The sequence below is a fragment of the Oncorhynchus mykiss genome, chromosome 20, assembly GCF_013265735.2.
Source record: "Oncorhynchus mykiss isolate Arlee chromosome 20, USDA_OmykA_1.1, whole genome shotgun sequence".
In the NCBI taxonomy this organism is placed as follows: Eukaryota; Metazoa; Chordata; class Actinopteri; order Salmoniformes; family Salmonidae; genus Oncorhynchus; species Oncorhynchus mykiss.
This window is the reverse complement of record NC_048584.1, coordinates 30,284,470-30,309,731: the sequence shown is the minus strand read 5'-3', so window position 1 is coordinate 30,309,731 and position 25,262 is coordinate 30,284,470. Positions and strand designations below refer to the sequence as shown.

General features: G+C 41.7%; 1 protein-coding gene across 1 annotated transcript in view; it reads left to right on the top strand.

Moving 5' to 3' along the window:
• The first annotated feature begins 467 nt into the window (after positions 1–467).
• Positions 468–25,262, top strand: part of LOC110498786 (lutropin-choriogonadotropic hormone receptor) — a 37,286-nt gene continuing 12,491 nt past the window's right edge. The window contains exons 1-8 of the mRNA XM_036955549.1: positions 468–755; positions 1,746–1,817; positions 12,004–12,078; positions 12,527–12,601; positions 12,787–12,867; positions 18,339–18,416; positions 18,785–18,853; positions 20,287–20,361. Coding sequence (XP_036811444.1) covers positions 550–755; positions 1,746–1,817; positions 12,004–12,078; positions 12,527–12,601; positions 12,787–12,867; positions 18,339–18,416; positions 18,785–18,853; positions 20,287–20,361 — 731 coding nt within the window. The 5' untranslated portion in view covers positions 468–549. The remainder of the gene's footprint in view (positions 756–1,745; positions 1,818–12,003; positions 12,079–12,526; positions 12,602–12,786; positions 12,868–18,338; positions 18,417–18,784; positions 18,854–20,286; positions 20,362–25,262) is intronic.

Here is a 25,262-nt window from a genome sequence, read left to right as displayed (position 1 = left end):
AGATTAACCGGAATTACATTTACTCTCAAAAGTGACCCGAAAAAATATTATCTAAAAGCCACCCCGTTACTAAGCCACGCCTCCAGTCTTCTGCTCTGACCCAGTGGATCATAGCTCAATAACCCAGCATCAAAAACCCAATTTAAGGAAAACAATCTTTTGTTTGTGAACTAGCTGGCTCAAAATAACCAAACATTTACCCAAATTGAGTTGTTTTTAACCCAGCATTTTTGTCTTGTATAATTTGTATTTTTAATGTGGAGAGAGTAGAGCAGTTATGTTGTGATCCTGTCAGGGCTGGGCTATAACTGTAACCTTGTTGAATGCTGATTTACTGAGTGACGCACCCCAGGAAAATACAGGACTTTGCATTAGCGCAGGGCAGGTGGAAATGATAATGGTTCTCTCTTCTCCTCCGCTTCAATTTGCTTTGTTAGGTTGGCTACCTAGGTTCGTCTATCTGAGGTCGGTTTTATTTGAGTTCTCTTTAGAAAGTGACGATTGGGGAGAAAGGGGAAGCGGTTGATCAATGCCCAGGTAGCCTACAGGATGGCACCAGCAAGGCGGACGGTGTGGGTTCTTCTCGCGCTGTCGGGTGTTCTGAATTTGCGCTCCTGCTGGACTTTCACTTGTCCGTCGATTTGCAAATGTTCATTGAAGAGCGATACATGTTACAAAGACACGGGAGATAAACTCAGTTGCACGAGGGAAACGCAACTGAGGTCCCAAGCCGCTCCATCGTTTATTCGAAACTTGTAAGTACCCTAAAATGTAAGTCCGTTTTGGTGGAGAGATTGTGCATATATTACATTATAGCGTCAATATCTACCCATGTTTTTTTTTAAATTTGCCCGACACTTTTGTCGTTGATTATTTATTATTTGATTATTTATTTAACCTTTGAATTCAACCAGTCAATTAGGAAACACAATCCAATTTACAGTAGATACAATGATGGCCTTTTATCAGGACAGTACTGTCTGTAGTACAGTACCTAGCTACTGATTGTGCTTTACCCTCTTCACTTCAGTTTATTAAAATTCAGGCCACCATAGTAGCCTAATACTCAGCCTGGTCTCATAGACTAGACATAACATAGTAAATGTAAATCCAATCAAATTGGTATGATATGTTATCTTTGGTATGGTTACATAGTACAGATGCTTACATAAGGCAAAAATGTATGTCTAACACGAACATCTAGCAACCCATAAGTTGCGAGTTTAAATCTCATTACAACTTTTGTATTTTAGCTTATTATCTACTTTTGAACTACTTACTAATTTTTAGCTGCTTTTCAACTACTTAGCATGTTAGCTAAACTTTCCCCCGAACCCTAACTTTAACCCTTTTAGGTAACCCTTCCCCTAACCCTAACTATAACCTTAAACTTTTAACGTTACTTAAACTTAACCCTAACCCTTAGTCTAGCTAATTTTAGCCAGCTAGCTAATGTTAGCCACCTAGAATTCATAACATATCACATGTGTTACAAATTTGTAACATATTGTCTGCTTTGCAAATACATTTTCCGCTTTGTAATGTAAAACATATCATACAAAATGGGTGATGGATATATACAAATGAATACATACCATATGAAACATAACATATCATACTAAATGGACTGTCACAGATTTACATACAGAATAATAAGAAATGCTCTGTGATCTGGTTGCCAGCAGCCAGCATTACCTTAGACTACATGTTTTTAAAACAAGTTTTTCCTTGTGTATAATCTTTAGAAGACTAACTCATCTGCCGTTGAATGAAGTTCCAAGCAATGCCTTCAGAGGACTGGTCAACGTGTCCAGAATGTAAGTTTCAATTAAATGTATTTATTAAGCCCTTTTCACCTGTGACATATAGCATTGTCAGTATTCCTTTAGCCCTATTACACATTTTCAGTTTAACTCTGGGTTTACCTTTTCAATGTTATAGATCAGCAAAGCTTCATGAGGCTGTTTAAAACTTGACTAGTGCCCAGTTATAAACGTATTTGTTTTGTGGAAGACATACTGCTGGTAGCTTTTATGAAAGGTGTGATAATCTAACATTATATTGTATGAAACATGTATCTAAATGGATGTTAAAGTGGCAGTACAGTCGTCATTTTTATAATATTTCCACATTATGAGGTCAAAGTAACACTCAGATAATGGCCTTTTAGTGTAAGATGTGGTTTGTGTGTGAGGGGGCGCCCTGGAATTTCAGCCTGTTCAGGTGGGATGGTGTTTTTGGCCCAAAGCATGACATCGCAATCAGACCTAATTAGTCTGACCAATGACTTTTGGAAGCGAGTAGGCTCTAGAGTCTAGAGATGATTTTATCTACCAGGGCTGTGTATTTAAATATTAACATTTTTATCAACACACCCACACTGTCAGACTGAGCATTTCAATGGCAAAAGGAGGCTCAGGGAAATAAAAAAAATATGTTTGGAGTTATTTTCATTCAATAAACACACACTGGGATTCAATAGACATGCAGTGAAAGACTGTCTGGGGGCTTTAAGAAGAGGAAAGGAGATGTCCACTTTGGATGGGTATCTTTGGATGATGTTATGTTCTGTTAATGACTGATGTCCCCTTTAAGAATGGAGCACCCTTGATCATGCACAGTGTTGTTCTGTTATTCTGGTACTAACTCATTTTAGGAAATGTGAGGCTCCAGTTCATTTCCTTGTATTCGGAGTCTTTCTTATTATATAAATAAGTAATAAGAGCTAAGACACTGCAGATGAGTTGCCTACATACACACATCCTTTTAGAGGAAGTAGTTTGACCTACATTTATTTATGATGTATTACCTTTCACCCACTATTTAGGAGATCAAAAGCATGTCAATTCATATGAACAAATTGTTGGTTACTATTTGTGAAATAATGATAAGCGTGGTTGATGAACCAACTCACTGGCCTTATGATCAGAGTGTCCGCTGTGTTGTGTCTGTGACTACCATTAAATGTGAAGACTTATTTTATCAAATCAATTCTCTATGTACAATTATTATTACGTGATTAAACTAATCATGTTAACTTTAATTAACTAGGAAGTCGGGGCACCACGGGAAAAAGTTTATATAGTCTCTATTTCCTGAAACACCTCTTCAGATATTTAAATATGTTATCAAAACAGTCGCTTATTAATGAATTGTACCTCATCAGTTCTCATTACTGAACATTGCAAACCCTTGGATATCTGCACGAACCCTAGCATAAATTATGAATCAGTGATATACAAATTGGCTTATTTATTTATTTACTAGCTAAATAATCAAATCACAGAAATACATGAAAACACACACAATTAGTTCATACATGATACAAAGAAAGTCCCTAGAGGACAAACCGTTATGATGGCTTGGTAGACAAAGGAAATGGGGTAGGGACCGCTCAATAGCGGGAAACTCATAGCTGATAACTACACTCATAGAAAGTGCTAATACTTTACATGAACGACCGCTTATTTGAAAATAAATGGCAATTTACATATTTACGAGTGTATGTCTTGCTGTCTCTCTCTGTGGTTGCCGGTCCATCTGCTGGAGAGAGTTGACAGAAAAGTCTCTGGTTGCGTTCCCCGGAAGTCACAGTCTGTCGTAGTTGTTATAATGGATACTTCAGAGAACCATTCAGAAATCTTATTAGAATAGGATGCGTTTACCAGACTAAAGTATTTAAACAGCTGCAGTCTGAATAATTATTCTTACTTTTCTAGATTTCTTCACCATTTCAACATGGGAATGATCTCCACGTCCTCTGGTCTTGTCCTTTGGTAGAGTAGTAGTTTAAACTGCTTCACACACCAGCGTCCAGCGTCACCCAGCACGTTTTGGTCTTGTAAATTCAACCATTTGCGACCTTAGCTTACACCGTGGTTTGCGTGGTCTATAGCGCTGTAGTTCTTAACCATTTCAACATTTAGCGTTGCTCCATCTTTTCTGGTCTAATGTACATTTCATAGGAACTAGGTTTTATACTCTGTGGAAGAAGGGTTGGTTCTATGACGCCTAATGTGATGTCTGGGCTCACGGGGGTGTGGCCACTGACTAGTTACAACTTTATGAAAATCCATACTCTCATTTAGAAGGTTAACATCACATTACATCTTTTCACAAATAGTTTAATGTTTAATCACATACGTTTCACAATATTTAGATGTAAACCTGACAGAGATACAGTTATGTATGTTTCCTGTCTTTCATGAGATCACCAAATGAAACACACTCAACATAACTGTCCTTTAAGTGTCCATGGATCATTCTCATTCAAAATAGAAACATTGTTTAATTATTCAAACGTTTGATGTCCAAGGGTGTCTCTGTGTTCCACAGTTTACATTCCAATCTCGAACACTACAGAGCATAGGGGCATTTTATGACTGACCATAAAACAGTCTACTTCCCGCTCTCCCCCTCTGAGAGAGCACGCTGTAGAGCGGACCCCCCTGTAACCCGATCCTTCAGATCGTCACAGGAGAGTTATGACAGCCGGAAGGTTCGGAGTTTGTTCCCCGGCCGAGTCATACCAAAGACTGAAAATGGGACCCAATGCGTCTCTGCTTGACACTCAGCATTTAGGAGATGGAGTGGGAGTAAGGCCCTGTGATAGACTAGCAACCTGTTCTGTGGGATTACTTGTACATCAAGCTGCCTCATGCTACAGAAACAGGAAACAGTCTCCTGCTCCTATGAGTATTCTTATCTTGTATTATTTCTTATTGTTGGTGTATTGTCGATAAGGAACCTGCAAGTAAGCATTTCATTGGGCGGTGTATACCATGTCTATCCCCACATACGACTAATAAAACTTGAAACTATGAGCCAAGGCTCGTGCAAGGCTAAACTTCGGTCTACTCATGGCTGATGTTCTTCCACGGTCTATTTCTGAAGACAAAAAAAACTGTAGATAGTGGGGGTTGCTGTTTAAAATAATCTGATACTGCATACATTTTCAAAGATAAGGCACCACACTATATCCATATAAAATGTGTCTGCTTTATCTAAACTGAACAAAAATATAAGCGCAACGTAAAGTGTTGGTCCCATGTTTCATGACAGGTGTGGCATATCAAGAAGCTGATTAAACAACATGATCATTACACAGCTGTACCTTGAGCTGGGGACTATACAAGGCCACTCGAAAATGTTTTGTCACACAACACAATTAAACAGATGTCTCAGGTTTTGAGGGAGTGTGCAGTTGGTATGCTGACTGCAGGAATGTCCACCATAGCTGTTGCCAGAGAATTGAATGTTAATTTCTCTACCATAAGCCACCTCCAACGTTGTTTTAGAGAATTTGGCAGTACGTCCAACCGGCCTCACAACCTCAGATCACGTGTAACCACGCCAGCCCAGGACCATCACATCCGGCTTCTTTACCTCCGTAATGCGCAGGAATAAGCTACGGATAATGAACACATGCGTTTTATAAAAGCCAATTTGAATGCACAGAGATACCGTGATGACATCCTGAGGCCTATTGTCATGCCATTCATTCGCCGCCATCACCTCATGTTTCAGCATGATAATACACGGCCTCATGTCGCAAAGATCTGTGCACAATTCCAGGAAGCTGAAACTTTCCCAGTTCTTCCATGGCCTGCATACTCACCAGACATGTCACCCATTGAGTATGTTTGGGATGCTCTGGATCGACGTGTACAACAGCTTGTTCCAGTTCCCGCAACTTCGCACAGCCATTGAAGTGGAGTGGGACAACATTTCACAGGCCACAATCAACAGCCTGATCAACTCTATGCGAAGGAGATGTGTCACGCCACATAAGGCAAATGGTGGTCATACCAGATACTGACTGGTTTTCTGATTCAAGCCCCCACCTTTAAGGTATCTGTGACCAACAGATGCATATCTGTATTCCCAGTCATGTGAAATCCATAGGTTAGGGCCTAATTCCTTTATTTCAATTGACTGGTTTCCTTATATGAACTGTATCTCAGTAAAATCTTTGAAATTGTTGCATGTTGCATTTATATTTATGTTCAGTGTAGTTAGATAAAGTAGACTTCATCGGTCATAGTTAGGGAATAGAGCGCCACCTGGGACGCACACAATGCAGCCCAAAGATACTATTTGTACATACAAACACACACAGTGAACAGCATAGAGGGTCTTGGTCTGAATATAAGTGTCACGATCGTCTGAAGAAGTGGACCAAAGCGCAGCGTTGTGAGCGTACATTTGCGTTTATTTATATAAATGTCGCCAACAAAACAAGAAACAAAGAAACGACCGTGAAGCTTACAAGGTCTATAGTGCCACTAACAAAAATAACTTCCCACAATAACAAAAGGGAAAAGGCTGCCTAAGTATCATTCCCAATCAGAGACAATGATAGGCAGCTGTCCCTGATTGAGAACCATACCCGGCCAAAACATAGAAAAACAAAACATAGAAATCTGAACATAGAATGCCCACTCAAATCACACCCTGACCAAACCAAATAGAGACATAAAAAGGCTCTCTAAGGTCAGGGCGTGACAATTAGGCATTGTGTGGATAGAAATAGCATCACAGTTTTCATTATGAATTTCATTAATCACTTTTGTTTTTCAGTCTTATAGACACATAATAAAGTCCCAATGTGACTGATTGGGTATCAAACCCTGGTTTCTTGTGAGACACAAGACTGTGTTAGCACACTGAACAAAAGCCTCACACATGTTTTAGTAAGCCATCTTTCTTACACATGGTGGGTGGAACCAGATGGGAAAAGTGGGTGCTTATTGTTTAGTTGGGAGTTGATGGTTTAGTAGGGAGTCGATGGTTTAGTAGGGAGTTGATGATGTAGTAGGGAGTTGATGGTTTAGTAGGGAGTGGGTGGTTTAGTAGGGAGTTTATGGTTTAGTAGGGAGTTGATGGTTTAATAGTGTAATAGGGAGTTGATGGTGTAATAGGGAGTTGATGGTGTAATAGGGAGTTGATGGTTTAATAGTGTAATAGGGAGTTGATGGTGTAATAGGGAGTTGATGGTGTAATAGGGAGTTGATGGTTTAGTAGGAAGTTGATGGTGTAATAGGGAGTTGATGGTGTAATAGGGAGTTGATGGTTTAATAGTGTAATAGGGAGTTGATGGTGTAATAGGGAGTTGATGGTGTAATAGGGAGTTGATGGTTTAGTAGGAAGTTGATGGTGTAATAGGGAGTTGATGGTGTAATAGGGAGTTGATGGTTTAATAGTGTAATAGGGAGTTGATGGTGTAATAGGGAGTTTATGGTTTAGTAGGGAGTTGATGGTTTAATAGGGAGTTGATGGTTTAGTAGGGAGTTGATAGTTTAATAGGAGTTGATGGTGTAATAGGGAGTTGATGGTTTAATAGTGTAATAGGGAGTTGATGGTTTAATAGTGTAATAGGGAGTTGATGGTGTAATAGGGAGTTGATGGTGTAATAGGGAGTTGATGGTTTAGTAGGAAGTTGATGGTGTAATAGGGAGTTGATGGTGTAATAGGGAGTTGATGGTTTAATAGTGTAATAGGGAGTTGATGGTGTAATAGGGAGTTTATGGTTTAGTAGGGAGTTGATGGTTTAATAGGGAGTTGATGGTTTAGTAGGGAGTTGATAGTTTAATAGGAGTTGATGGTGTAATAGGGAGTTGATGGTTTAGTAGGGAGTTGATTGGGTAATAGGGAGTTGATGGTTTAGTAGGGAGTTGATGGTTTAATATGGAGTTGATGATGTAGTAGGGAGTTGATGGTTTAGTAGGGAGTTGATGGTTTTGTAGGGAAATAATCTGACCATGGTTACTGTAAATTTAGATAGCTGGATGCTACACTAATTTAACAATCTAAAACATTTTAGCTGACGTGGGATAATTGAGTGACTATTAGTGACTGACATAACAAGAGAAAAACTGTTGGTGCACAACCACATTTCGATATTGCACCTTGTGTATTCGACAATTCTACCTTGCAAAAGTTGAGACCCAGACTGAGTTCCCAAAAAAACTATGTATTTAAAGTGCTGCCTGCTATCCAAATGTAGAATTTGAATAATCATTATATTTCTACGATTCCAACAGTTCACCAAATAATTAGGCCTAGATTGTTGGTTCATATCATGCAGCCCTACGTGACAAAGTGCGGAAATTGTAACATGAGTGCAGGAAATGCAGAATATTTTTGAAAATGCTAAAACATTTTTGGGGTTGAAGTTGGATTGAACAGTATAAAACAATCAGAATGTAGAATGCCCCATTGAAATCACGTATAATTTATGTGTTGCCACTCTAGGGTCATGAACTACTCATAAAGCATATTTAGAACTTTAATTATTCCAAAACATCAAATACCATCAAAAACTTGAAAAATATTGTGATTTGATATTCTGGCCATATCGCCCAGCCTAGTTCGTGCTTATTTTATTATAATTTATGGTCAGCTTGCTGCAAGTAGTTATTGTAAAATACACGGTAACTTACTTTGGCTGATCTCTGTCACTCTTACTGACCTGATGGTGTGGCAGGAAGGTCAGTTTGCTGTCAACCAAGCGGTTGAGGCCAGGTGAGGCTGAATCCCAAGTATCCTCACCACAAAAAACACTTAGTACTTGTCAACTCATGCTAAGCTGCAGTTGAAGTCGGAAGTCTACATCTTAGCCAAATACATTTAAACTTTTCACAATTCCTGACATTTAATCCGAGTAAAAATTCCACATTATTTTAACAATGTGAAATGTCAGAAGAATAGTAGAGAGAATGGTTTATTTCAGCTTTTATTTCTTTCATCACATTCCCAGTGGGTCAGACGTTTACATACACTAAATTAGTATTTGGTAGCATTGCCTTTAAATAGTTTAACTTGGGTCAAATGTTTTGGGTAGCCTTCCACAAGCTTCCCACAAAAAGTTGGGTGACTTTGGCCCATCCCCTCCTGACAGAGATGGTGTAACTGAGTCAGGTTTGTAGGCCTCCTTGCTCGCACATGCTTTTTCAGTTCTGCCCACAAATGTTCTATGGGATTGAGGACAGGGCTTTGTGATGGCCACTCTATTACCTTGTTAAAGACATTTTGCCACAACTTTGGAAGTATGCTTGGGGTCATTGTCCATTTGGAAGACCCATTTGCGACCAAGCTTTAACTTCCTGACTGATGTCTTGAGATGTTGCTTCAATATATCCACATCATTTCCTCCCTCATGATGCCATCTATTTTGTGAAGTGCACCAGTCCCACCTGCAGCAAAGCACCCCCACAACACAGTTGGGATGGTGTTCTTCGGCTTGCAAGCCTCCCCCTGTTTCCTCCAAACATAACGATGATCATTATGGCCAAACAGTTCTATTTTTGTTTCATCAGACCAGAGGACATTTCTCCAAAAAGTACGATATTTGTCCCCATGTGCAGTTGCAAACTGTAGTCTGGCTTTTTTATGGCGGTTTTGGAGCAGTGGCTTCTTCCTTTCTGAGCAGCCTTTCAGGTTATGTCGATATAGGACTGTGTTTTACTGTGGATATAGATACTTTTGTACCTGCTTCCTCCAGCATCTTCACAAGGGCCTTTGCTGTTGTTCTGGGATTGATTTGCACTTTTCACACCAAAGTGCGTTCATCTCTAGGAGACAGAACGCGTCTCCTTCCTGAGCAGTATGACAGCTGAGTGGTCCCATGGTGTTTATACTTGCGTACTATTGTTTGTACAGATGAATGCGGTACCTTCAGGCGTTTGGAAATTGCTCCCAAGGATGAACCAGAATTGTGGAGGTCTACCATTTTTTGGGGGTGACAAACAATGTATTTTCCAGCATAATAGAACACCTTGCCATAAGGCAAAAATGATAACTAAGTGGCTCGGGGAACAAAACATCGATATTTTGGGTCCATGGCCAGGAAACTCCCCAGACCTTGATCCCATTGAGAATTTGTGGTCAATTCTCAAGAGGCGGGTGGACAAACAAAAACCCACAAACTCCAAGCATTGATTATGCAAGAATGGGCTGCCATCAGTGTGGCCCAGATGTTAATTGACAGCATGCCAGGGCAGATTGCAGAGGTCTTGAAAAAGAAGGGTCAACATGTCATGTATTGTCATGTTGTGTCTTGTTTCTGTCCTTTCCCTTCACCCTGTCTCCCTCTGCTGGTCGTTATTAGGTTACCTTTTCTCCCCCTCTTTCCCCCAGCTGTTCCTTGTCTCCTCCTAACTACCTCGTCACCCCTTTTCCCACCTGTTCCCTTTTTCCCTCTGATTAGTCCTCTATATCTCTCTCTGTTTTTGTTCCTGTCTTTGTCGGATTCTCGTTTGTGTTACTCATGCCTGAACCAGACTATCGTCGTGTTTGCTGCAACCTTGTCCTGTCCTGTCGGAATCTGCCTGTCCATCTGAGCCTACGTGTGTTTCGTCATTAAAGTAACTCTGTTTTGTTAATTCGCTTTTGGGTCCTCATTCACGCACCTTAACACAACACTACAAATATTGAGTCTTTGCATCAACTTCATGTAATTGTCAATAATAGCCTTTGACACTTATGAAATACTTGTAATTATACTTCAGTATTCCATATTAACATCTGACAAAAATATCTAAAGACACTGAAGCAGCAAACTTTGTGGAAATTAACATTTGTGTAATTCTCAAACTTTTGGCCACAACTGTACATCCAGATCCCATCTAACTAATGCATTGCATGTATAGCTGGGTGAATCCCTCATCTGGGCTGACAGCTTTACCCCAGCTTGGCCTTTGAGTCAAGGACCCCTCACCACTCACAAGTCAATTGGCAAGACCCATATTATGGTATTCCATCAGGGGGGATGGCTTACTGTAGCCTGGTTCCAGATCTGTTTGTGCTGACTTGCCAACTCCTATAGCCAGGGGAACAAGCTTCCCGTGATCTGATCAGGATGCAGCTGTCTTCTTACTGATAACTCAATTAGTGTCCGATTTAGATTTTGGTTGAGGTTTATTGCAGCCCCCTTAGCTATCATTATCTCTTTATATGAGTTTAAGGACCAGCAATTGAAATGGGTTTAGAATATTTATTGCAGAAATGGAATGGATGTAAGAATAAGGATTCAGGAGGGGAATGAGAATAGACCGGATGAAGCCATGGACTGCAGATGAAGGATCCTTAGGGATTTACTCTGTAGGTTTTGGCCAGGAGTTTCAGGTAGACATCACCGTCAGGCCGTGGTAGTTGGGCTTCTGTAAGGATGGCAATCCCTTAAGGAGATCCTTGAAGGAATGTAAGTAATATGAGATAGAAGGTGGCAATGATTTGGAGGCTTGTGGATATGACAGCTCGAACTCAGTTCCACCTCCGACACCACCAAAACAACCAATATGCCGATGTCAATCTGATTTAATCCAGTCCTAGGTCACACTGGCTAATTTGCTGTGGTGGAGTTCAGATGGTATTGTCTTGTCACGGACGACTCACATTGGCTGGAAATCATGGCCCAGCCTCTCCTCCATGTGTGAGGATGCTCTGAAATGAAATGGCTTTTTAATCGTTTCACAAAAGTAACAGTAATTAAGATGTTATGCAACAACTTAAGAAGAGAGGTACACACACACAAACAAACACATACACTCACACAGGGCTGAGGGAAAATATAAGCAGAGTGGGTCGCTAGGTTTAATTATCTGGTTTAAGATGGAATCTAAAAGGCTATCTAAAGAAAAGTGTTGGTTAATTACATATCAGTGGGTGGTACGGTGGACTGGAAGGGTAAAACGTATTGAGGTCTATAAAGAAAGTATAATTAACAATAGAAGAAAGGGGTTGAGAGGGTGTGGAAGGTTGGTTTGGGATGGGGGATGGGTTGGAGGGTAGCAAGGGCATCATCAGGAAGACAGGAAACTGTCAAGGGCATGTCACTAGAGCCTCTCTGATCCTATCCCCTTTGGCCTTATCAGAATACTTCTAATTTCACTTTGCGGTCCATTTGCAGTTTACTCTCGGCATATTCTGTCTCTATTTTATTATTAAGGAGAATATTCCTTTAGAATGTGAATTTACATTATGCTGTCTCTTTTTCTTCTACAGTGAGATATCTCAGAGTGACTGCACCAGGTACATAAGAAACCATGCATTCCTCTCTCTCCACAGCCTAACTGAGATGTAAGTGTCTCACACACACACACACACACACACACCATATTACAGCATTTTCCTCTCCCAGTTCTGAAGGTTTTAATTGGTGAGATAACGTTTTGTTCCATTGAGGGTTTTGTATTTGACTGTGTTTACATTTTCTTAGTATGTGTCTCCTACCCTAATAAGTTACTGTAATAGACTGTGGTTTGTTTGAGGATTTTGTTGTGGGTCTTTTAACTTTTTTCTAAATCCATTTGTCTGGATTGAACACAACAATTCATGCCGAATTTTACTTATTTACTTAATCCTCTTCATTCCTGGACAGAATATTACTGTAACAAAATAATGTACACGTATGATTCACAAGTGCACTTATCACGAGTAAAAATATGTTACTTGATTGGGATGTTGGAAATCAGTGTTAAAGTTTTCTAAATAAATGTTTATTGTGATGCTTTCTTTTATTCCTTAGACAGATACAGAACATCAGAAATCTGATCAGTATAGAGAAGGGGGCCTTCACTGATCTGCCCAAGCTGAGATACCTGTAAGCTTTTATGGCAATATTATTGTTAGTTACCATACTACTGTAATTCCAGCTACAACAACTCAGTTTGTCAATATTCCATTTTGGCATTTTGTTTACTTGATGAAATGCTGTCACAGCTTTGTAACACACACATTTCACCCACTTTTTTTAAAACCTCTTTCCCCTTCTTCTCTCTCTTCCAGGAGTATCTGTAACACAGGAATAATACACTTTCCAGACTTCTCCACCATCTCCTCCCTGGTCATACTGGAGTACTTCTTCCTGTATGTATAATATTCTAAACTGGGTGGTTCAAATCAAATTTTATTTGTCACATGCGCCGAATACAATTACAGTGAAATACTTACTTACCAACAACGCAGTTTTAAGAAAATACCTTAAAAAAGGTAAGAAAAACAAATCATTAAAGAGCAGTAGTAAATTACAATAGCGGGTGCTATATACAGGGGGTACCGGTACAGAGTCAATGTGTCAATGTGCGGGGGCGCCGGTGTCGAGGTAGTTGAAGTAATTATGTAAATGCAGGTAGCGTTATTAAAGTGGCTATCCATAGATGATAACAGAGAGTAGCAGCAATGTATTGGGGGTGCAAATAGTCTGGTTAGCCATTTGATTAGCTGTTCAGGAGTCTTATGGCTTGGGGGTAGAAGCTGTTTAAAAGCCTCTTGGACCTAGATTTGACGCTCCAGTATTGCTTGCCGTGCGGTAGCAGAGAGAACAGTCTATGACTAGAGAGAACAGTCTATGCCTAGGGTGGCTGGAGTCTTTGACCATTTTTAGGGCCTTCATTTGACACCGCCTGGTATAGAGGTCCTGGATGGCAGGGAGCTTGGCCCCGGTGATGTACTGGGCCGTAAGCACTACCCTCTGTAGTGCCTTGCGGTCGGAGGCCGAGCAGTTGCCATACCAGGCAGTGATGCAACCCGTCAGGATGCTGTCGATGGTGCAGCTGTAAGGATCTGAGGACACATGCCAAATCTTTTCAGTCTCCTGAAGGGGAATAGGTTTTGTCGTGCGCTCTTCACAACTGTCTTGGTGTGCTTAGAATATGTTAGTTTGTTCATGATGTGGATGCCAAGGAACTTGAAGCTCTCAATCTGCTCCACTACAGTCCCGTCGAAGAGAATGGGGGCGTGCTCGGTCCTCCTTTTCCTGTGGTCCACAATCATATCCTTTGTCTTGATCACTTTGAGGGAAAGGTTGTTGTCCTTGCATCACACAGTCAGGTCTCTGATGTCCTCCCTATAGGCTGTCTCATCGTTGTCGGTGATCAGGCCTACCACTGTTGTGTCATCAGCAAATTTAATGATGGTGTTTGAATTGTGGCTGGCCATGCAGTCATGAGTGAACAGGGAGTACAGGAGGGGACTGAGCAGGCACCCCTGAGGGGCCCCTGTGTTGAGGACCAGCATGGCAGATGTGTTGTTACCTACCCTTACCACCTGGGTGCGGCCTGTCAGGAAGTCCAGGATCCAGTTGCAGAGGGAGGTGTTTAGTCCCAGGGTTCTTAGCTTAGTGATAAGCTTTGAAGGCACTATGGTGTTGAACACTGAGCTGTAGTCAATGAATAGCATTCTCACACAGGTGTTCCTTTTGTCCAGGTGGGAAAAGGCACGTCTGTGCTAGAAAAATAGTCCTGGAGTTTAGCATCTGCTTCATCTGACCACTTTTTTTATAGACCGAGTCACTGGTGCTTCCTGCTTTAATTTTTGCTTGTAATCAGGAGGATAGCGTTATGGTCAGATTTGCCAAATGGAGGGCGAGGGAGAGCTTTGTACGCATCTCAGTGTGTGGAGTAAAAGTGTCTAGATTTGTTTTTTTCCCCTGCATTCACCGGCCACAAGGATTGCCGCCTCTGGATGAGCGTTTTCCTGTTTGCTTATGGTGGAATACAGCGCATTGAGTGTGAGAGAAACTTTGAGACTTACTTAGATATCGTGCACCAGCTGTTGTTTACATAAATGCATAGGCCCCCGCCCCGTGTCTTACCAGAGGCTGCTGTTTTGTCTTGCTGATAGAGTGTATAACCTCAATACTTTGTTATACACACTTTGTTGGCAATGACAGAGGTCAAACATTTTCTGTAAGTCTTCACAAGTTTTTCACACACTGTTGCTGGTATTTTGGCCCATTCCTCCATGCAGATCTCCTCTAGAGCAGTGATGTTTTGGGGCTGTTGCTGGGCAACACGGACTTTCAACTCCCTCCAAAGATTTTCTATGGGGTTGAGATCTGGAGACTGACTAGGCCACTCCAGGACCTTGTGTTTGGGATCATTGTCATGCTGAAAGACCCAGCCACGTTTCATCTTCAATGCCCTTGCTGATGGAAGGAGGTTTTCACTCAAAATCTCATGATACATGGCCCCATTCATTCTTTCCTTTACACGGATCAGTCGTCCTGGTACCTTTGCATTAAAACAGCCCCAAAGCATGATGTTTCCACCCCCACGCTTCACAGTAGGTAAGGTGTTCTTTGGATGCAACTCAGCATTCTTTGTCCTCCAAACACGACAAGTTGAGTTTTTACCAAAAAGGTCTATTTTGGTTTCATCTGACCATATGACATTCTCCCAATCTTCTTCTGGATCATCCAAATGCTCTCTAGCAAACTTCAGACGGGCCTGCTGTTATCTTTAAGTGACCAATTACCTCCATTACATCAGGAGGATCAAACTGAAGCAGAGAAGCAAACTAATAACACACTAATAACAAACAAAAGACAATCAATGCAGCAGCAGAGAACAGAGCTGTGGAACTGACAAATAGAGGGGAGGTAATAAACAGGTGATTAGTGAGTCCAGGTGAGTTCAATATCGCTGATGCGCATGACGAGGGAAGGTTGGTGTGCGTAATGGATGATAGGAGTGCGTGATACAGGGCAGCCTGGCATCCTCAGACATATTCCACATTACATGCTACTAATCATTCACATCTGTTCATTTCCAGCTACCAATGAGAAGTGGACATTTTAAAAGTGGTCAGAAATGTCAGTTTAAAGCATACCTGCATTAGCCACATTATTTAAAGAATTTGTTAAAAATATTTTCAATAAGGGTGGCAGATGATCTGGTTAGATAGCTGGAGTATAAAGTATTTAAAATGTCAGATGTTAGTGAGTGGTTCTCATTTTTAAATACATTTATGTTGTAATCACCCAATAGAAAACACATTTGTATCTCCATGAATAATCAAATCCAAGGTTGATCCAAAGATATTAATGAAACTACCAATGTCAGAATCGTGTGGCCGATAGATGCATCCAATACCACATTTTTATCAACCAAAAAATGAACAGGAGGGAATTTCTATGAAAAGAGATTCAATATCAATGTCATCAGATGCAAGTGCGAGGTCAACAATACAAATAAATGAAAATGTTCATGAACAAAAATGGACACTCTTCCCACTCTTGAGGTTCTACAGTGGTGAACAGCATTATGGAGACATGTCATAAAGAGAAGAGAAAAGGATAGGAGAGCAGGGATAGGAGAGAAGAGAAGAGGAGAGGAGAGAAGAGAGACGAGTGACGAGAAAAGCGGAAAGAAGCAAAGAGAAGAGAAGAGATACTAAATATCATTCCCTGGCCACAGGATGTCATCACAAAGACCAGGGTCAGTTCCTTTTCAGTGAAAATAATTAGAATAGTAGAGTCACATACAACTGGGGTTGAGTGTATATGATCTTAAAATGGGTAAAGCTATATTATCATTGTATATTTAAGCAATAAGGCCCGAGGAGGTGTGGTATATGGTGTGGTACAGTGGGGCAAAAAAGTATTCAGTCAGCCACCAATTGTGCAAGTTCTCCCACTTAAAAAGATGATAGAGGCCTGTAATTTTCATCATAGGTACACTTCAACTATGACAGACAAAATGAGGAGAAAAAAAATCCAGAAAATCACATTGTAGGATTTTTAATGAATTTATTTGCAAATTATGGTGGAAAATAAGTATTTGGTCACCTACAAACAAGCAAGATTTCTGGCTCTCACAGACCTGTAACTTCTTCTTTAAGAGGCTCCTCTGTCCTCCACTCGTTACCTGTATTAATGGCACCTGTTTAAACTTGTTATCAGTATAAAAGACACCTGTCCACAACCTCAAACAGTCACACTCCAAACTCCACTATGGCCAAGACCAAAGAGCTGTCAAAGGACACCAGAAACAAAACTGTAGACCTGCACCAGGCTGGGAAGACTGAATCTGCAATAGGTAAGCAGCTTGGTTTGAATAAATCAACTGTGGGAGCAATTATTAGGAAATGGAAGACATACAAGACCACTGATAATCTCCCTCGATCTGGGTCTCCACGCAAGATCTCACCCCGTGGGGTCAAAATGATCACAAGAACGGTGAGCAAAAATCCCAGAACCACACGGGGGGACCTAGTGAATGACCTGCAGAGAGCTGGGACCAAAGTAACAAAGCCTACCATCAGTAACACACTACGCCGCCAGGGACTCAAATCCTGCAGTGCCAGAGGTGTCCCCCTGCTTAAGCCAGTACATGCACCTTTGTTTAAGAAACTCAATATCTTGTCTACATTAATGTACTCCAATTTTTACAAATACTCATACCACCCAGACCATTTACCTAAACCCTTCAATGGATTCTTCCAGGTTAATTCTGAAATCCATCTATATAACACAAGACACTGCGATAACCTTCACCCTCCCCACTGCTGCACCTCACATAGTCAATTCTCTATCAGATACAGAGGTACCATACTCTGGAATTCTTATCTTCACATTGCCAAAACCTCATCATTCCTCAATAACTTCAAGTGAAGACTGGGGGTCAGCCTGATGAACCAAACTACCCAGTAATCTCTTCCATATAGCCCAACTCTCACATCTGTCTACACATGCACACACATTTAAACAAAGCATATACTGTTTTAGTTTTTTTTGTGATTGCCGATTGGTTCATTTGTACATTTATGATTAGTGGGTTTTGTTATCTGTTTTAACAAAGCTTTATTTTTTTACTTATGTATTGTATGTTGTTTTTTTGTGGTGTGGTTTTTATGTAATCCCTTTGGCTTCCAACCTGCACATTGTTTATCTTTATTTATTTGTTTTCATCTGTATTGTTGTTTATCACTTATTTTCTTTGTTGCAAATAAATTAAACCTTAAACCTAAACCTTCTCTTCTTTTCTCTCCTCTCCTCTCCACTCCTATCCGCTTCTTTTCTCTCCTATCCTCTCCTATCCCTTCTCTTATTTTCACTCCCCTTCTCTTCTATCCTCTTCTCTGATTTTCTCTCCCCTCCTCTCCTCTTCTCTCCTATCCTCTCTTCTCTCCTATCCTTTCTTCTCTCCTATCCGCTTCTCTCCTCTTCTGTCCTATCCTCTTCTCTCCTATCCGCTTCTCTCCTCTTCTGTCCTATCCTCTCTTCTCTCCTATCCTCTCTTCTCTCCTATCGCTTCGCTCCTCTTTTGTCCTATCCTCTTCTCTCTTCTTCTCTCCTATCCTCTTCTCTCCTATCCGCTTCTCTCCTCTTCTGTCCTATCCTCTTCTCTCATATCCTCTCTTCTCTCCTATCCACTCCTCTCCTCTTCTGTCCTATCCTCTTCTCTCCTCTTCTCTCCTATCCGCTTCTCTCCTCTTCTGTCCTATCCTCTTCTCTCCTCTTCTCTCCTATCCCCTTCTCTCCTATCCTCTGTTCTCCTCTTCTCTCCTATCCTCTTCTCTCCTATCCTCTGCTCTTCTCTTCTCTCTTCTGTGTGCAGTGAGCTGGGAGACAACATGCAGCTCCACAGTATACCTGCCAATGCCTTTCAAGGGATCACAGAGGAGAGTGTGTACATGTGAGTATGAGTCCAATACTATTAATTATTTGGAGCCATACTCCAAACAGCCATAATATAGGATATCCAATTTTCGTGAGAAAATGAATACATTTCTTAGATTTCATTTTGTCTCACCACGTGTTCAGATCAGTGATGAGAAAAAGATCTCATCTGGCTGTTTAATGTAAGAATTGTTTCACTGCTGATTTAATTAAATCTCATCTAATTGATTGCGGTAACCATGATCATTTTCATCAAATCCAGGGTTTAGGACAGCACTTGTGAATGATGTTTTTCAATCCATTACTGCTGTATGTAAGCAATTGTAAATCGGTCAAGCTGATAACAACCAATTGAAATTAAATGTGTGAAAATGTTTCTTTCAGGAAAATTATAAAAAATGGATTCAAGGAAATCAAGTCGCACGCTTTCAACGGAACAAAGCTGGATAAACTGTACGTAATTCCTCTCAAACAATGAACCTTTTCTTCCGCTTCCTGCTTAGTTTCAGTTCTTACAATGAAGTGCCTGAACACACAAACACGTGCAAGCACTCACACAACATCTAAACAGGAGCTGCTCTTGTGGTTTTTGCTAAGCCTTGGTTGCTGTTATTAGAGATGTGTCAAAGGCTTGGTTAATCAAAGAAACCCAGTAAAATAACATCTTGGAAGACACAACATTGAGTGGGTGCCACGCTGTGGCGGTGGGTTGCAACATCTTGATCTCGCCAGAATCGCTTTCAATGAGTCTAAACATTCATATACCGAACACAAATAGAAACGCAACATGCAACAATTTAGAAGATTTTACTGAGTTACAGTTCATAGAAGGAAAACGGTCAATTGAAATAAATTCATTAGGCCCTAATCTATGGATTTCGGTCATCAGCCCACCCACTGGGAGCCAGGGATTGTCTCTAAATTACATTCTCTGAAAATTTGTCATAAACCAATCCCTACCCATGCATCGTGGAAGAAAGACCTCTCTGTGTGTAGTACTGTGACTAATTGGAAAAGGGTTTTGTCCAACATATAATTTTCCTCAAGAAACCCCAACCACCAAATGATACATTACAATTTTGCCCATAGAACTTACTGCACACCATGCAAACTATTCAAGGTGAAAGCCAGACAATCCTCAAATTGCTCACTGTACCCTCAGGGGGCTCTTGGCAATTTTTTCATATGGTCTGTGAGTGCCCAGGGGTTTTACGTTTCTGTGGTTGTGTTTCATCCGGTCTCATTGACATAATGGTTAGAAATGTTCACCATCTATTTTATTGTTAAATGAGGACATGACTCTATCTGTCAAACAGCAACGTATTTGGCTGGCTGGATTAACAACAGCCAAAAAGATGATAGCTTCACATTGGCAGGCTCCTCATTCTTTAAGCAGACAGCAGTGGCTGTTATCATTCATGGACATTATAAACATGGAAATATCTGTAGGACGCATGCATGGGGTGAGTGAAAGAAACATATTTTCTCTTTCATCAACTTATGACTGTAAAAACACTGCTGTTTTTTTTTACACCACTAATCTAAATTTGGGTTGAGGAAATCCTGTGAACTGTTTGTCTTGTTCGGTCTTGTCACTTGTTTCCTTGTCCAATCTGTCTTGTGTACCTAATTGAAAATAATAAAAACGTGATCACAAAAACATGAGTCTAAACAAACAAAGCTTAGTTAGTAGAGCTGAGGATCTGTCGGGCATCCATAGAAAAACTACTAGGTTTTAGAGAAGAGAAAACAAAAGGGTCAAACATCAGAATACAAAAGCAAAACACCCATGTTCCACTCATTTATTGCAAGTATATAACTTCCATTGTGATAAAGACAAACATGATTTAATACTATGTGTATCATGTGATGGTTTTCTCGTGTAGGATTCTGAAAGACAACAGGTATCTGAGGAACATTCATGAAGATGCCTTTGAGGGAGCATCAGGGCCAACTGTGCTGTAAGTGAATACTTCCTTAGAGAACTCTTATGTAACATTCACCTTCAATACAGTCCATTCCTATAACATAATCATCCCACTGTGCACAGATGTCAATTCAACGTCTATTCCACGTTGGTTCCACATCATTTCATTGAAATGACGTGGAAACAACGTGATTCAACCAGGACTACAGGAAACGGAGGGCTGAGCACGGCCCCATTCACATCAACAGGGCTGTAGTGGAGCGGGTCAAGAGCTTCAAATACCTCAGTGTCCACATCACTAAGGATCTATCATGGTCCACACACACCAACACAGTCGTGAAGAGGGCATGACACCGCCTCTTCCTCCTAAAGATGCTGAAAAGATTTGGCATGTGTCCTCAGATCCACAAAAAGTATTGAAGCTGCACCGTTGAGAGCATCTTGACTGGCTGTATCACCGTTTGGTATGGCAACTACTTGGCATCAAACTGCAAGGAGCTAGAGGGTAGTGTGTACATTGTAGTACATCACTGGGGCCTGAGCTCCCTGCAATTCTGGACCTCGATACCAGGAGGTGTCAGAGGAAGGCCCTAAAAATTGTCAGACTCCAGCCACCCAAGTCATAGACTGTTCTCTCTGCTACAGCACAGCAAGCGGTACCGATGCACCTAGTCTGGAACCAACAGGACCCTGAACAGCTTCTACCCCCAAGCCATAAGACTGCTAAATAGTTAGTTAAATAGTTAAAACCAAATAACCTACCTGGACTTTCTGCATTGACCCTTTTTGAGCAAACCTTTTTTGACTCACTGGTACCATTTGTACTGGTATCCTTTGTACTGGTATCCTTTGTACTGGTATCCTTTGTACTGGTATCCTTTGTATTGGTATCCTTTGTACTGGTATCCTTTGCACTGGTATCCTTTGCACTGGTATCCTTTGTACTGGTATCCTTTGTACTGGTACCCTTTGCATATAGCCAAGTTATCGTATAGCCAACTCATTGTGTATCTACAGTATTATTACTTTTATTATTATTATGTGTTATTTTTTATATCTTCTTTCACTCTGCATTGTTGGGAAGGGCACGTAAGTAAGCATTTCACTGTTAGTCCACACCTGTTGTTTACGAAGCATGTGACAAATAAAAATGTATTTTATTTGTGTGCCCGGTGGGATTCTTCCTGCCACACTGACCTCTATGGAGTCCCAGTATTTCCTATCTATAACTGGAAATGTCAAAGATACACATTAGTTATACAGTACATGTAAAGATTACATGGACACTAAATCTGACTACTGAGACCTGTTATCTTAGAGACCTTGTGGTTTATGGTGTGTTACACAACGGGTGGGTCTAATCCTGATTGGAGAGGTTTCTTAATTATTATTCATTAAAAAGTTAAATAAAACAAGTTTGATGCTTGTTGACAAAGGCATGCGGTAATCTATACTGAACAAAAATATAAACGCAACATGTAAAATGTTGTTCCCATGTTTCATGAAATAAAAGATCCCAGAAAAGGCCAATCTGCAGGTCGCAAAATTTCACCGGAAGAAATGGCATCAGTTTTACGGGTGCCCAACCAATTGTGCTATTATGTGTTTTTTCCCGCGTTATTTGTAACTTATTTTGTACATAATATTTCTGCAACCGTATCTTACGGCAAAAAAGACCTTCTGATATCAGGACAGTGATCACTCACCTCGGATTAGACAAAGAGCTTCTGGATATCAGGACAGCGATCACTCACCTCGGATTAGACAAAGAGCTTCTGGATATCAGGACAGCGATCACTCACCTCGGATTAGACAAAGAGCTTCTGGAAATCAGGACAGTGATCACTCACCTCGGATTAGACAAAGAGCTTCTGGATATCAGGACAGCGATCACTCACCTCGGATTAGACAAAGAGCTTCTGATATCAGGACAGCGATCATTCACCTCTGATTAGACAAAGAGCTACTGGATATCAGGACAGCGATCACTCACCTCGGAATAGACAAAGAGCTTCTGATATCAGGACAGCGATCACTCACCTCGGATTAGACAAAGAGCTTCTGATATCAGGACAGCGATCACTCACCTCGGATTAGACAAAGAGCTTCTGATATCAGGACAGCGATCACTCACCTCGGATTAGACAAAGAGCTTCTGATATCAGGACAGCAATCACTCACCTCGGAATAGACAAAGAGCTTCTGATATCAGGACAGCGATCACTCACCTCGGAATAGACAAAGAGCTTCTGATATCAGGACAGCGATCACTCACCTCGGATTAGACAAAGAGCTTCTGATATCAGGACAGCGATCACTCACCTCGGATTAGACAAAGAGCTTCTGATGTCAGGACAGCGATCACTCACCTCGGATTAGACAGGACACTCTCCAAACACCCGACAGGGCCAACATCCCCGTTATTTGCAAGAGGCAGCGACGCAGGTACAGAGGACAAAGAGCCGGATGACTGGTCAGGACCCGGGAAAGGCGAGTGGGAAAGCCTCCGTTACTGTTGATACTACTCGCCAACGTGCATTCATTGGACAATAAAAAAGACAGGGTATGATCACGAATATCCTACCAACGGGACATCAAAAACTGTAATATCCTATGTTTCACGGAGTCGTGGCTGAATGACGACATGGATATTCAGCTAGCGGGATATACGCTGCACCGGCAAGATAGAACTGCACACTCAAGGTAAGACGTCTGTGCATATTTGTAAACAACAGCTGGTGCACGAAATCTAAGGAAGTCTCTAGATTTTGCCTCCCTGAAGTAGAGTATATTGTGATTGCAGGCCAAACTACTTGCCTAGAGAGTTTTCATCTATACTTTTCGTGGCAGTTTATTTACCACCATAGACAGATGTTGGCATTAGGCCCGCACTCAGTCAGCTGTATAAGGAAATAAGCAAACAGGAAACCACTCACCCAGAGGCGGTGCTCCTAGTGGCCGGAGACTTTAATGCAGGGAAACGTAAATCAGTTCTACCAAATTTCTATCAACATGTTAAATGTGCAACCAGAGGGGAAGAAATCTAGATCTCCTGTACTCCACACACTGACTTTATCAATAAGTGCATAGAGGACATCGTCCCCACAGTGACTGCACGTACATACCCCAACCAGAAACCATGAATTACAGGAAACATTTGCACTGAGCTAAAGGGTAGAGCTGCCTCTTTCAAGGTGCGGGACTCTAACCCGGAAGCTTACAAGAAATCCTGCTATGCCCTGCGACGAACCATCAAACAGGGAAAGGATCAATACAGGGCTAAGATTGAATCATACCACACCAGCTCTGACGCTCGTCTTATGTGGCAGGGCTTGCAAACTATTACAGACTACAAAGGGAAGCACAGCCGCAAGCTGCCCAGTGACACGAGCCTACCAAACGAGCTAAATCACTTCTATGCTCGCTTCGAGGCAAGCAACACTGAGGCATGCATGAGAGCATCAGCTGTTCCGGATGACTGTGTGATCACGCTCTCTGTAGCCGACGAGTAAGACCTTTAAACAGGTCAACATACACAAGGCTGTGGGGCCAGACGGATTACCAGGACGTGTGCTCCGGGCATGTGCTGACCAACTGGCAGGTGTCTTCACTGACATGTTCAATGTGTCCCTGATTGAGTCTGTAATACCAACATGTTTCAAGCAGACCCCCATAGTCCCTGTGCCCAAGAGCACAAAGGAAACCTGCCTAAATGACTACAGACCCGATGCACTCCTGTCCGTAGCCATGAAGTGCTTTGAAAGGTTGGTAATGGCTCACATCAACAACATTATCCCAGAAACCCTAGACCCACTCCAATTTGCATACCACAGATGATGCAATTTATATTGCACTCCACACTACTCTTTCCCACCTGGACAAAAGGAACACTTATGTGAGAATGCTATTCATTGTCTACAGCTCAGCGTTCAACACCATAGTACCCTCAAAGCTCATCACTAAGCTAAGGTTGGGACTAAACATCTCCCTCTGCAACTGGATCCTGGACTTCCTGACGGGTCGCTCCCAGGTGGTGAGGGTAGGTAGCAACACATCTGCCACGCTGATCCTCAACACTGGAGCCCCCCAGGGGTGTGTGCTCGTCCCCTATTGTACTTGCTGTTCACCCACGACTGCATGGCCAGGCACGACTCCAACACCATCATTAAGTTTGGAGACGACACAACAGTGGTAGGCCTGATCACCGACAACAACGAGACAGCCTATAGGGAGGAGGTCAGAGACCTGGTCGGGTGGTGCCAGAATAACAACCTATCCCTCAACGTAACCAAGACTAAGGAGATGATTGTGGACTACAGGACAAGGAGGACCGAGCACACCCCCATTCTCATCGACGGGGCTGTAATGGAGAAGGTTGATGGCTTCAAGTTCCTTGGTGTCCACATCAACAACAAACTAGAATGGTCCAAACACACCAAGACAGTCGTGAAAAGGGCACGACAAAGCCCTCAGGAAACTAAAAATATTTGGCATTGGTCCTGAGATCCTCAAAAGATTCTACAGCTGCAACATCAAGAGCATCCTGACTGGTTGCATCACTGCCTGGTACAGCAATTGCTCGGCCTCTGACAGCAAGGCACTACAGAGGGTAGTGCGTACGGCCCAGTACATCACTGGGGCTAAGCTGCTTGCCGTCCAGGACCTCTACACCAGGCGGTGTCAGAGGAATGCCCTACAAATTGTCAAAGACCCCAGCCACAGACTGTTCTCTCTACTACCGCATGGCAAGCCGTACCGGAGTGCCAAGTCTAGGACAAAAAGGCTTCTCAACAGTTTTACCCCCAAGCCATAAGATGCCTGAACAGGTAATCAAATGGCTACCCGGACTATTTGCATTGTGTGCCCCACCCAACCCCTCTTTTTACGCTGCTGCTACTCTCTGTTTATCATATATGCATAGTCACTTTAACTATA